The sequence below is a fragment of the Priapulus caudatus genome, unplaced genomic scaffold (genome assembly GCF_000485595.1).
Source record: "Priapulus caudatus unplaced genomic scaffold, Priapulus_caudatus-5.0.1 Scaffold40, whole genome shotgun sequence".
In the NCBI taxonomy this organism is placed as follows: domain Eukaryota; kingdom Metazoa; phylum Priapulida; class Priapulimorpha; order Priapulimorphida; family Priapulidae; genus Priapulus; species Priapulus caudatus.
This window is the reverse complement of record NW_014577101.1, coordinates 109,963-125,385: the sequence shown is the minus strand read 5'-3', so window position 1 is coordinate 125,385 and position 15,423 is coordinate 109,963. Positions and strand designations below refer to the sequence as shown.

Here is a 15,423-nt window from a genome sequence, read left to right as displayed (position 1 = left end):
CAATTAGGGCAGTTGTCACGTGATTTTGAGCATACTAAAGAAGCATTACAAAGCACGGCGAACCAGTTGAATATAAATTTGGTGAGTTACTGAAGCTGAGAGTGAGAGAGGGTCTACCGGCCATGTCCCCCAGGGTACGTTCCGGTATACCGGACCGTACCCAGGGTACGTCCCGGCAGTACCCAGGGGGACATAGACGGTAGACCCTCTCTCACTCTCAGCTTCAGTAACTCACCAAATTTATATTCAACTGGTTCGCCGTGCTTTGTAATGCTTCTTTAGTATGCTCAAAATCACGTGACAACTGCCCTAATTGTTCCTGCCCAGTTTTGCCAATGGACTCGGCAGATGAGAGTTTATTAGTTAGTTCATGAATACGCTGGTCAAGTACTATAGAACGTGACTTGGAACCATCAAGACCATGATAACAAGTTTTAATTTGCTTTTGTAACAACTCGTTCTCATTCTTTAAAACGTTTTCATACGATAAAAATTCATTGTTAGCGACAGATATTTTTCTATAATTATACACTAAAATGCATAGTACTATGAATAAGAATATATTAAGTAGAGATTGAATACGGACTTGGCGAAAACTTGATGTTTTCGACATAGACGCTGCCATATTTGATTCGTGGTGTCATAGTGAATTTGTTAACCAGGAAATAATGTAGTTCACCCACAGATGTGTGGTCCGCAGGTTTAGTCTGTGGTTCACCCGCGCGCGCACGCACGCTCGCTCTCTCGCACGCACGCACGCACGCACGCACGCACGCACATTGTCCTACAGTTTCTTCCGGCTACTTGTACTTTCAGGCCTACATTTTTAAACGTTAAATCAGGGCCGTAGCAGGGGCGTGTACAAAGGAGGGAAGGGGGTTCAGAGGGACCGGACCCCCTCCCCCCTGCTCGCGCAGAAAACGCATCTAAAGGGGTCTAATTTCAAAAAAATTCTGGGGGAGGGCCCCCCCGGAGGGCCCCCCCCTTCGCTTGCTCGCAGCTGTGGGTTACGGTTAGACCCCTCCCCCCTGGTACAAATCCTGTACACGCTCCTGCGTAGGCTGAGCAAATTCCTAGAGGAGGGGGGGGGGGCAAAATTAATGACTCAACTGTGTAGTAATGAGCGACGGGCGCAGCTCTTGATCGACGTCCATATAGTGTGATAGCGGTGGGTCTGAAACGAGGCTTTCACGAATAAGTTACCAACAAATCACGTTATTAGGACTATTTGCGAGTATTAGCTAAGCATATTTGTTAATTTTGCTCCAAAATCTAGGTGGGGCATTCCCCCCCCCCGTCGATTAAACGGTTAATTATTTACGGCCCTGTAAATTTATTACACATCTTGTTTCGTAATAATATTGAATATTTTTGGTTAGCAGCACAATTACGTGTTTCGCAACATGATTCCTGATGTGAGAATTTTATTCTGTGCGAACGTTAGCATCTGAATACAACGTCGTAGCAAAACAACGATCGATGTCACTCGCCGAGTGCGTGTCTGTAGACCGGTCATTAGGAACCCTCCCCATTATTTCGTTCATTACTTTAGCGAAATTCCTTCTATTACTACATGCGTTCATTTACAGCCGACGCGTTCTCGTATTGTTTACGCATCATCAGCGATCAAGTATCACGTTGATGTTGCTGCTACCTTTAAGACGATGCTATTCCGAAATTATATTCAGCGCGTAAAGCCAGCCTCTCCTTATTGTCACGCGACGGCTGCGCTTCACTGAAACACCTGCGCATTAACAATATGTAGCTACACATGCGTTGTTTGTACCTTATTTTCGGACGCGATTTGGCTAATTATTATCGGCGCGCGGTGGATCGATATGTTAGTTAGCGTAAGCCAATAGAAAACGACAGACGGCGAGCAGCCGAGCTTTGGCATTCCGCACTGCGCGCAGTGCGCGTTGCATTTACCCGCCGATAGACGTTACGGTAAGTGCGGTTGCAACTTACGGCTACCGTCAGCGATGGTACGGCAGGTGTGGATCGTAATGCAGGCAGCGCTGTTTGTCTCTCAGTGTGCAGGGAGGGGCGATATAGTGATTAACGACTTCCCTAAAGGTCCCGCGCCGGAGGGCGTGGTGGATCTCCACATAGCTGGCCTATTCCCGATGGAGGGAGCGTGGCCCGGTGGACAAACCCTAGTACCTGCGACGGAGTTGGCCTTATCGATGATTAACAATCGCTCGGACATTCTACCTGGATACCGACTCGTCATACATTGGATTAACGACAAGGTGCGCACTTCTCGTGTCTTTAGGTAGAATTACGTGTATAGGCCTAATTTATGCGCGATGAGCGGTTTAGTCAACAATAGCAGAAGTTGAGTTTGTATTTGAGAGATTTTAAACACTTTACTATATTATATCTGAAGACTTTAACAAATGTGTGTTTACTAGAAATGCGAAATTGCAGAAATATTGAAAATGCTGAAATAGCGTTTTGAAGAGTGTTTGGCTAGTGGGCGCAGTAGTGGAAAACACGCACGTCTACATTTCTAAGACAGATCTTCTTTAGTGTTATCATCCAACGCATTTCGTTTCAAAATCCCGCAGCAATATTAGACGACCTTTCGCATGAAGTAACATATCGCCACGTTATATTTTGGTCTGTTAGAGATGATGATTAGTTTGTTTTGATTTCGGCTTCTGTTGGCGCACGCAGTGCTGGGCCGGACTAGGCGTGCACGGACTACATGAGCTCATTTTCAATGATACAAACATAAAGGTGTTAGTGATCGGTGCTGGTTGTTCGCCTGTCAGCCAGGCAACGGCTGAAGTATCTCACTACTGGAACCTAGTGCAGGTAGGGCCTACTTCATGATAGCAACAGGAGTACATGAATAAAGATTCTCTAGAAATCTCTATTGATGTACTCCTGATAGCACTGTCATTAGCTTGTGTTAGTATTCGCTATTTTACCGAATATCGTTAAAAAGTGATTAAGGTTAAAATGCATATTATCGTATATTTTATATGATCATTATTAACTTAGTTATCCTATCTGGTACAATTCCTGGCCAGCCTGAAATTGACACCAAAAATTAGTATGGCACCAAATAAACGTCCTTTCCCTGTTGTGATCTGTAATCACCAAAATGGTAAATAGCAAGCTATAGTGTATAGTAGGCCTATAGCTATTGTGTGCTCTTTTATTTTCTGCTATTGTAGATGTATAATATACGCATATATATGACGTGTGGAAATATGATAACGTGAGAAACCCACGCTTAAATATCATAAGCGTGTGTATGAACTTTCGGAGCACATCTTCGTCAGGGTGTAATCGTAAAAAACATATTAAAGTCGTTCACGCATTTACGCGCAGATATCACCATCATCAGTGGCACCCTCCTTGTCTGACCGGAAGCGTTTTCCGCTTTTCTTTCGCACGGCCACCGCTGAGGACACAATGAATAATATCCGCATAGAGCTGATGAAACACCTCAACTGGAAACGCGTCTCAATTATGCAAGAAGCACTAGAGATTTTCACGACGGTAGACTAAATGTAGACTAAAGAAATATGATACGTAACCTATTTTAAAATCTCGTTATTCTTATTTTCTTTAACGTTGAGTTTAGAAGTCACGTTTAGATGTCTATTTATTGTTACAGCGCTCCATTTGAAAGATTCACGCGTCTGTAGTAAATACTAGATGCAATTGTGTGTTTAGGCATCAGAGCCATTTGTTCAGATGCTCGCAGAGAACAATTTCACATTGCAAATGAATTTGCTGATCCAATCAGGTGATGATCCTAGACCATCTATTGAGATCCTTCAGGTATGCGTAGCATGTTATCGTATTTTCGTATTCGATTATGTAAGTCTAATATGTAAGTCTAATATGTATAATAATAGCTAGCTAAGATTCTATGTGATGAAGTAGGCAAATATATTTCTGTAACATTACATTTTCCCCATAATTAAATCTCAGGGAATGTAGAATGACACAGACTCTCTGCTCGACATGCGGTGTACTGGTCAATTCCTTCTGTTTGTGGAAGGCTTTCATATTTTCTAGGTGACGGTGTATTTTATTGGCCAACGTAACTGACACGTTATGGCACTATGATATATTATCCTCTATGTCGTCCCTATAAGACATATTGATACTGGACATAGGAAATGCCATTGACTGTACGATATCCTATGACGATATCCCAGGGGCGTGTACAGGATTTGTACCAGGGGGGGGGGTCTAACCGTAACCCAAACTTGCGAGCACGCGAAGGGGGGGGGGTCTGGGGGGCCCTCCCCCAGAAAATTGTTGAAATTAGACCCCCTTAGATGCGTTTTCTGCGCGAGCAGGGGGGGGGGTCTGGACCCCCTGGACACGCCCCTGTATCCACTATATCTAGTATCTAGAACTATATCCAGTAGTATAGGATATATAGACTATATCCTATGTACGATATCCTATGACTATCCTGCGGCAGTTTCTGCATCAAAGAAATTCAATCGCACGTAGTAATGACAGACGCATCTGACATTATCCTAAGGCATTGTGATACTCCTTTCTGCTACAAAGTAATATATTCGCGTTGGTTACGGCTTGTGCCAAGAAGGCTTTTTGATCTAGCTGAGTAACTCGTCCAGATCTACTAACAAGTCGATCGTTTGTTTCTTGTTCCTCTTACTTACGCCGACACTTGCTTAGGAACCAGCAATTTCCGGAACGTCTGTAGGATCCTCTTATTCTGTGCTTTTATCATTCGGATATGGTTTCTAAAACAGCACCTATTCTTTACGATAATGGGGATAGGCAGATAGGAGCTCTACAGATAAGGACTGGATAGACGGCAAAATGTCTTGAGTAAATTGCCTTCCGTGGTTATAGCAGCTGATGAAAGACGGAATTATAGGCAAACAGCGATAAAAACTACCTAATCCCATCTGTTTGGCTGATTAAATATACAAAAGTACAAAACCTTGTAGTATATAGTCAGAGAATATCTATACCGTATTATTGTTTTTAATTGATAATTTTTTGATGAAAAATAAGTAACTTTAGCACTTCTCAAGCTAGATAAATATATCTAATGTCATAGAATGGCGCTTATTAATAATAGGCCTACCGTGACGAAATAATTATCTTTCGTGTAATGTCTGTTACGTTAGTATTCTTATAACATTGTTGCGGAAGGCTCTCAGTGATACAATATAAAAGGTCGCAAAGGTGTTTATGTTGACAGATATTAGATGTGCGCTAGATCGCAACAACGCCTAACATTATTTTGCCATGTGTTGAATGAACTATTATATATATATTAGAATTTTTTGCTTTCCAGAGAAACGACGTGCGCATAATATTTGGTGGATTTTATCCTGAAAGGGCGACACGGGTTTTCTGCGAGGTAATGAACTTTTTTCTTCTCACCAGCACTCGGGTAAATGGTTTATTTCTGTGAAAGATTATAACAAAAGCGAAAACACAACGTACTACCAGGGGCGTAGCCAGGATTTTAAAAGTTGTAGGCACGACTATCTGAGCGGAGCGCCACCATCGGTTGGCGCGGAGCGTACAAGAAAATTTTTGGTTTTACAAACCCCCCAGATGGCTGGAAACGGCCCTTCCCGAGTGTTCATTCTGGTTCCCTGGCCTCTTGCTAACTTGAGACACCTCATTCAATATCACTTTTAAACCCAAAAAAACAAACGAGTTAAAATAGTGTTACGAACGAGTTAAAATGTTAAAAAACTGACAAGATCGGATCCTAGTCTTTTTCGGCGGGTAGAGTGTTGAATGAAACGGCACGCGATAGAAATGACAGCCTAGATGACAGAAGAATAGGTCACCTAATTTAGCCATATTCTTGCTACGTTCATTTCAATAGTTTTTCCTGTCTAGACTCTTAAACTCGTCCAGCAAGCTTATGGATTTGAATTATGGGTGTTTAAAAAAAAAAGATAACTTGGCAAAAAAAAGTGTAGGCCCGGGCCTACAGTGCTACATACTGGCTACGCCCCTGACTACACACTGATACCTAATCCAATTTGTGTTTACAAGTCTTCGTCCACACAATTAATAACCTAATTGCTTTGAATTTTCAGCTGTGGCAAGATGTTGAACATTAACCTTTAAATTCATTACCAGCTATTATGCCGGTGGTCATTAATTATAGTTTCCTATTATTAACATAATTGTTCGACAAGAAATGCTATTCTCCATGTTGCAAGTTGTATGGAAATTTACGCGTAAGTTTGATGTCAGTGCTCAGCTCAGTAATTATGCACGCATGAGACTAACATTGTCTTTAAAATTAACTTAATATTGCATGATATATGACAATTAGCCATATACATAATGCAATTATGTATGCCGCAATTTAAAACTATTAAGGTCTTTCTATTATGACTTTCATATCTGCTCGATAATGTAAGTGCAAAATTTCGACTCTTTTAACTTTTTTGGATCGACAGCATATATTTGAACTCGATATTGGCGTATTGATAGCTTATAGCAACTTAATATTAATTAATTAATTGTGTTTTAATATTAAAGTGATTACGTCACCGTAAATAGTTTTAAAAAATCCTACTTTTTCACAAAATATAAGTAATTCTGTTCACTTTTTATGGTTAAATTGCTGCATTATACTTCTTATTTTAGGCCCCTACTATTATTGTTCGATTTGAACATACTCTCGTGACGCATACATAGCCCATAGCAAGCAATTAATGTTATGAACACTAATATCAAATCGTCCAAGTTTTTTTAGATTTTTAACTAGTTTAGAAACAATCTTATCAGGTAAGAATTTGACGATACGTTTAGTCCCGTTAGTTTATACTTTTAATGTACAAAAAATGACAACAAAAATTTTACAAATTTTACCATAGAAAATTCGTGACGTAGTCAATTTAAAATTACTTTTAATTTTTTATTTAAGCGCTAGCTGTAGTCTAACATTTTTATGAGAAATTGTTCATAAACATGTAGATATAATATTTGAATGCAAATTCCTAACTTTGAAAATTGACCTAAACTCATGATTAAAGCGTCTATATCACCATTGTCGTTCTATATAGCGACAAGGTGCGTTTTACCTGGCAATTTAGAATAGGATGTTTTTTAACGGATAGTTGCTCACATACACTTGCTCCGTAATTCCGAGTACAAAAACTTGACGAAAGTTTTTTTTATGGAATTTACAGCGCATATATCTGAACTGTAACGGTGCGTTATTCTGTTGGGGTGGGGGTCAGGCATACAAGCTAGGGTTTTACGGTCCTAAGATCCAGTGGATTTTGGTCGGCTGGTACGACGACAACTGGTGGGACTACCAGGACCCATCGCTGTACAACTGCACGCTTGAGCAGGTGTTTATCGCCATGGACGGTTACCTAGCAACGGGCGCCGTCTTCTTTAACCCGTTGGATGAGGTCAGTATCGCCGGCATCACATCGCGACAGTACAGGCAGATGTTCAGCGACTACACTAACGGACGTATCCTACCGGGCATTAGGTTTGTGAAAGTAAACGCAGCGATTATTTTATACGCATATGTCCGCGTAGGCAAAAAATAAGTAAGGATAATGTTGCGCCGTAGATCGACACGTTGGGCGTTCGATTGCATTTGGGGCGGCTGCTTTTCCCCCTTGCTTAGCTCCCGTTGAGCATTGTGTTCAGCACCTGCCTTGCTTTAGTTTCCGCAACATGTTCTGTCCAGCAAAGCTACGTACTCGCCTTTATGCGGGTGAGGATAAGTTAGCCTCGCACCAACTTAACCCATTACTATCACTATTATTGAGAATCGTACCCACCCCACCTTTCAGCCCCAAATCTGTTTGTATACGTACATCTGCGCAGACATGATTAATGCCATTATAATTAAGGTCATCATTAATATTTTCGATCCGCAGATTCGCAGGTTGGGCGTTCGACTGCATTTGGGCAGCTGCATTGAGCCTAAACAAAACTGATGGGATGCTGGCGTCGTTAGGCAAGTAGGCCCTAGTCTATGTAAGATTTACGGTATAAAAGTAGGCCTATATTACTTCTACCAAGATCAGTCCATTCGCAGTGCGGTGGATTACAATATACATGTCTTGCAGTTAAACAACATTTTGACATAATAGAATGGCGTTATATGTAGTGAGTGTGTAAAAGTAGCTTACTGGACAGAAATGCGAATTTAGACACATTTTTATTTTAAAGGGCAAAAGATGCGACATTTTTACCACTTGGACGAAGCTACAACGAACATGATATTCGATAATATGGCCAACATAGACTTCACAGGAACAATGGGAAGAGTGAGGTTTGACAAAAGTGGAAGTGCTCTTGGTTTACAGAAAATAGCCCAATTTCAAGGTAAACTGTTAAAGTTAAATAAACTAGATCCGGTATCTTTGTGCGTAACAAGATGTGCTATTTCATACAAAAGGAATATAGAAATATTTTTTTTTAAAGGATCCGGGTATGGATCAGCTCTGCTTTATGCTAATGTTAATGTATGACATAGGGTCATCTGAATGTAGTCTATATCAAAATAATTATACACAATATACAATGTACGCACAACCCGAGTGACGTCATTTACCACCAGGCAGGAAAATTGTCGCAATCGGTGTATTCGAAGAAGAAGGTCAGCGAATCGAAGAAGGAATCATCCGTCCATTTGTTTGGAGAAGTGAGTCTATAGTCTCTCGATGGCGCGTGCCGCAGGTTTCCTGCTTTTAGTCTAATGGTTTAACCTCGGTGTAAGATATAGCATCACCTCCCCACTGTACTGATAGCGGAAACCCTACTCTTTATTTGTATGTGGGCTTTATGGTGAGATTAATGTCTCAGGGATAAACTCCTCTCAGCGGGCGTTAGCGTTGTCTCGAAATGAGGACATTTTGAGGATCGTTTCCATTAATAGCACTACCAATATTATCGCGTTACGACCACAGCACCGGACCGAGCGCCGTACGACGGAAAGCAAGTGTATTGGTACAAGCTGGTGGTGAATAAACAAGTGTACATTGGCATGTGTTTGCTCGCCGTCTGCGGCGTAATCCTGACGCTAGGATTTCTTATCTTCAATGTCACATGCAGGGCTTGTCCGTGAGTACAGACGTTTGTTTAATATCAATAATAATAATAATAATAATAATAATAATAATATTGATAATAATAGTAATAATAATAGCAACAGCAACAATAACAACATAAATGAAAATAATGATATATATACAATAACAATTTAACAACAGAAATAATAAAAACAATGACAAAGACAATAGTAACAAAAAACATATATATATCAATAAAACATCATTATTCTTATTCTTATTATTCCTCTTTTCCCTCAAATATAGTAACAGATTTTCTTGAAATTTATATTTAGTTACATCTGATAATATATATATCTAATTATATATTGATACACGTACATAATTAAAGCACTGATGACAAACATTTTTCTACTTTTCTATAAACGTCACGATGCGTTTTCGTTCGGCTGTGGTTACAATCAGGCCAAAAAGTATGTGAGATTGGCGTTTAGTATAGTTGACGTAAACCTCGCGATGACGTCATCAAAAAGAACGTGACTATCGTCTGTTCTCGTTGCAGTATTGTTAAGATGTCCTCGCCGACGATAAATAACCTCATTCTAATGGGCTGCGTCCTCAACTATAGCGTCGTTTTCTTTGCGCACACGTCGACCCGCTCGGAGCCAGAACAGATTCTTGCCTTCTGTATGGTATGCGCGTGGCAATATACATCTTATATATCATTATAATCTATAATTATCTTCATACCTGTATTGACGCATGCAGTCGCAGCTGTAGTATACAGGACATATCGTGTTGCGCGTGTATAATTATTTCACCGCGCGCGCTATCTCCCACTATATCGTACTTGTTCGTATCTTTTCGCACGCCGAAAGCGTTGAAAAAATGACAATATATGGCATCGCTACAGCGCGGTGAAAATATATGCGTGCGAAAAGATACGAATCGGGTGATCTCCCTATACTCGTGACTGCACGACGCCTATCCGTTTCCGTAGTTGTCGTCCTACTATAGTGTGCGTGGGTAGATGTTAGCAGAAGCTAATAATGACAAATTTTGGTCAATATAATGACATTTGTCATTATTAGCTCTTGATGTTAGCCATTATGTGCATGCAGAGACGGCCCCGTAAGCCACGTAGGATCAAAACAGATGATATTGCGCTGATGCGAGCGAGTCAATTTGCCAAGGCTCGAGTGCTTATCAAACTATAAACTATGCTTGCTTAATTAGTTATAACTAATATCTAGCTGGCACTGGGGAACCAAACCCCAGATGAAGCACGCACGGCATTATCCCACTGTCACAGAGTAGCGTGAGTAACAGTACAGGTGTGTGTAGTCACAGAGTAGCGTGAGTAACAGTACAGGTGTGTAGTCACAGAGTAGCGTGAGTAACAGTACAGGTGTGTGTAGTCACAGAGTAGCGTGAGTAACAGTACAGGTGTGTAGTCACAGAGTAGCGTGAGTAACAGTACAGGTAGTCACCGAGTAGCGTGAGTAACAGTACAGGTAGTCACCGAGTAGCGTGAGTAACACAGTACAGGTAGTCACCGAGTAGCGTGAGTAACAATACAGGTAGTCACAGAGTAGCGTGAGTAATAGTACAGGTAGTCACCGAGTAGCGTGAGTAATAGTACAGGTAGTCACCGAGTAGCGTGAGTAATAGTACAGGTAGTCACCGAGTAGCGTGAGTAACAGTACAGGTAGTCACCGAGTAGCGTGAGTAACAGTACAGGTAGTCACAGAGTAGCGTGAGTAACAGTACAGGTAGTCACCGAGTAGCGAGCGTGAGTAACAGCACAGGTGTGTGTAGTCACAGAGTAGCGTGAGTAACAGTACAGGTGTGTAGTCACAGAGTAGCGTGAGTAACAGTACAGGTGTGTGTAGTCACAGAGTAGCGTGAGCAACAGTACAGGTAGTCACCGAGTAGCGTGAGTAACAGTACAGGTAGTCCCAGAGTAGCGTGAGCAACAGTACAGGTAGTCACCGAGTAGCGTGAGTAACAGTACAGGTAGTCACCGAGTAGCGTGAGTAACAGTACAGGTAGTCACAGAGTAGCGTGAGTAACAGTACAGGTAGTCACCGAGTAGCGTGAGTAACAGTACAGGTAGTCACAGAGTAGCGTGAATAACAGTACAGGTAGTCACAGAGTAGCGTGAGTAACAACAGTACAGGTAGTCACCGAGTAGCGAGCGTGAGTAACAGCACAGGTAGTCACCGAGTAGCGAGCGTGAGTAACAGCACAGGTGTGTATGATTGCTGTCGCGTGAAGATATAGGGCCACTGCGACTCGGGGTGTGAATAATTATGACGCGGTATAGTGGCGATGGTGAACGGCACAGTGAGATCAAGCAAGCGTAGAGATATGATGAAAGTTAACTGGCTCTCGCTTTCTTTGCGGTGGCACCTTTACGCTATCGTGGTGCCGCCGAAATTTAGTTTGCGGTGAAAATAATTTGTCTGTTTTTCTATACGGGAGTAACAGGACCTACTGCTTAATCGAAATATCAGTATATACTATACATGAATCTTTTAGTAAAATAACCTTTCCGGTTTCAGACAATTTTACTCCTGATCATATAGCATAAATATATATATATATATTATATATATATATATATTATATATATATATATATAGCAATATAACGCTTATATATATATAAGTCTTATATATATCATAGATACACACCGTTTGAAAATAGCGTTGTCGCCGTGAGGCCCCGAGTGACACGTGATGGTTTCATGGTCGACGCCGCGTGTGGCGCTGCGATCGCGCTGTCAGCGGGTATCACAAATGCCACGCGAACAGTTTCCATTCATCAACGGCTATTATGCGCACCTGTCCAATCATTCAGTTCGTATCTATAATTATACGTATTATGCTTCCGGAGCGACCACATAGTCAATTGCTATTTGATTTTCGTCTTCCTGTCAGGGAACGGAATGGTTATCATTTCCTCGTGTACTCACGTTCTATAGGCGAATATCGTTGCATTTCTTTGTCGCAGGTGCACAACGTGTTGCTGGCAGCCGGATTTTCCTTGGGCTTTGGCGCGCTCTTCGCTAAAACCTGGCGCGTTCACGTAATATTCACCAGCGTGCAACAGAACCAGCGCAAGGTTTCAGACACATACAAATATTACGATAATATACGATGAGTAAACAAATTATTATCGCAGGTATCTCGGCCAAATTAACATTTATAGCCGACATCATAAAAACATCGATGACCATGTACAGCGTGAATGTATGTCGGCGATATAACTGTTGGTTCACATCACTGTGGCCGATCCTTTAGTGCTCCTAATCATTTATTGACAACAAAATATACGAAATCACGTATATTTCACATAAATAAAGTTTATAATGTGTACAAAAGACAAGTTCATAATAGCGATAAAATATCCAAATTTATAAGTTTATAATTAGTATCCATAACAGTAATAAACTGTAGGTACGAATTATCGTGCAGTTAAATGAAGGTGAGTGCCGCTTCCATTACAGGTGATTAAAGACAGAAAGCTTGTGTTTATGGTGCTGATGCTCGTCGGAGTAAACATAGCAATACTCGTCACATGGGAAATAATAGACCCGAAATATATCGTCCAAAGCCAGATTTCAGAACAGGTAAACCGCTAGCGAGCCATATAGAGAGGCGTCGATAATCTTTCCATTTATCGGGTTGATATGATATTAATTCCTACGCGAACGTCATGTCTGTGTTGTATTGATTTTTAGTAATAATATAGTCCGATCACTTTGTGATGCATGCAGCGGTTCTATACGACCGGAAAACGACAGAATCTAACCGGAATGTAATAATTAAGCATCGGGTTTTTCTACATTCCATGTTTTTACCCTAAAGTCGGACATGATGGATGCTGATATCGTGTACCATGCTTTCACCGACACGTGTACGTCCTCACGAGAAATGTACTTTATCAGCTCCATATACTGCGTGCTGGGACTACTTCTGATCGTTGGCGCGGTTCTAGCCTGGGAGACGAGACAGGTATAGGCAAACAATCGCTCGAACACGCTGTCAGGAGAAGAATGGCAGCCATTTAGTTGATTATACACACAATGAGCATCCCATATTATAAAGAGTCACGCTAAGTTTACTCTATATATACATGCACGCAAACTATACATTTGGGCCTATAGAATGTATACAAACAGCCATCAAAGACAAATAGGACGCGTGTAAACACGGATACAATCGGTGGTTTTACACGAATGCTCCATTTATTCGGCAATATACCGAAAAAACAATAAAATAGACGAATTCTAAATGATAAAACGGACGCTTCACAATGAACACGCAAAACACATGTTTGGGACGTTACCATGGTTACTAATGCAGCTTCACGCGCAGGTCAAGGTCGAGGCACTCAATGATAGTCAGCTTATCGGCATCTGCATCTACAACGCGGTCGTGCTCTCCGTGATGGGAGTTGCTGTGGCGTTCGTGCTCACCGACCAGCCCTCTCTTCGCTACGCCCTCCTAGCTGGCTTCATCATCATTGGAACTACGTTTACCTCTTGCCTGATCTTTGTCCCAAAGGTACGGCGCCGAACACTAACCGATATAATAAACTGTATATATATTATATATATAATATCAAGAGCCCATTAACCCTTAAATTAAATTAATTAAGGGGTTAAGTAGGAGTCTTGTATATATATATATATATATATATATACATACATACATACATACACACACCATAACATACATAACATACATACATACATACATACATACATACATACATACATTACATACATACATACATACATACATACTACATACATAACATACATACATTTAACATAACATTTACTACATACACTTACATACATACACATACATACATACATACATACATACATAACATACATACATACATACATACATACATACATACATACATACATACATAGATACATACATACATACAGACACTACATACATACATACATACATAGCATACCAATACATACATTACATACATACAGTACATACATACATACATAATACATAGCATACATACTACAACATACATACTACATACATTACATACATACATACATACATACATACATACCTAGCATACATACTACATACATACATACATACATACATACATACATGTACATACATACATGTACATACATACATACATACATACATACATACATACATACATATACTACATACATACATACATACTACATACATAACATACATACATACATACATACATACATAATTAACATACATACATACATACATACATACATACATACATAACATACATACATACATACATACATACATACATACATTATACATATACAATCTACATACATACATTACATACATACAATACATACATACATACATACATACATACATACATACATACAGTACATACATACAGCATACATACATACATACATACATACATACATACATACTACATACATACATACATACATACATACATACATACATACTCATACTACGATACATACATACATACATACATACGCATAAGCATACATACATACATACTACATACATACAATACATTAATACATACATACATACATACATACATACATACATACACTACATACATACATACATACATACAACATACATACATACATACATTACATACATACATACATACATACATTAACATACATACATACATACATACATACATTACATAATACAATACATACATAATGACATACATACATTACATACATACATACATACATAACATACATACATCACATTACATACATACATACATACATAATACATACTACATACATACATACATAACATAGTACATACAATACATACATACATACATACATACATACATAGCATACAATACAACTAGCATACATACATACCATACACAATACATACATACATACATAGTACATACATACATTACATACATACATACATACATACATACATACATACATACATATCATACATACATACATAATACATACACATACATACACATACATACATACATACATACCATCTACATACATACATACATACACATAACATACATACATACATACATACATACATACATACATAGCATAACATACATATCATAATACAATACATACCATACATACACATACATATACATACATACATACATACATACATACATACTATAACATACATACATACATACATCATAGCATACCATACATACATACATACATACAACATACATACATATCAACCATACATACATTACAACACACACGCTCACGCGCGACGGGGCGCGCACACACCACACACACACACACACACACATACACACACACACGCACACAACATCACGCACA

The 15,423-nt window shown here is 39.8% G+C and overlaps 1 protein-coding gene across 1 annotated transcript in view; it reads left to right on the top strand.

Moving 5' to 3' along the window:
* The first annotated feature begins 1,982 nt into the window (after positions 1–1,982).
* Positions 1,983–15,423, top strand: part of LOC106819780 (gamma-aminobutyric acid type B receptor subunit 1-like) — a 16,693-nt gene continuing 3,252 nt past the window's right edge. The window contains exons 1-15 of the mRNA XM_014824369.1: positions 1,983–2,252; positions 2,680–2,820; positions 3,343–3,513; positions 3,691–3,798; positions 5,306–5,371; positions 7,224–7,483; positions 7,881–7,960; positions 8,176–8,331; positions 8,567–8,650; positions 8,916–9,069; positions 9,580–9,709; positions 12,033–12,143; positions 12,529–12,651; positions 12,890–13,036; positions 13,400–13,588. Coding sequence (XP_014679855.1) covers positions 1,983–2,252; positions 2,680–2,820; positions 3,343–3,513; positions 3,691–3,798; positions 5,306–5,371; positions 7,224–7,483; positions 7,881–7,960; positions 8,176–8,331; positions 8,567–8,650; positions 8,916–9,069; positions 9,580–9,709; positions 12,033–12,143; positions 12,529–12,651; positions 12,890–13,036; positions 13,400–13,588 — 2,190 coding nt within the window. The remainder of the gene's footprint in view (positions 2,253–2,679; positions 2,821–3,342; positions 3,514–3,690; positions 3,799–5,305; positions 5,372–7,223; positions 7,484–7,880; positions 7,961–8,175; positions 8,332–8,566; positions 8,651–8,915; positions 9,070–9,579; positions 9,710–12,032; positions 12,144–12,528; positions 12,652–12,889; positions 13,037–13,399; positions 13,589–15,423) is intronic.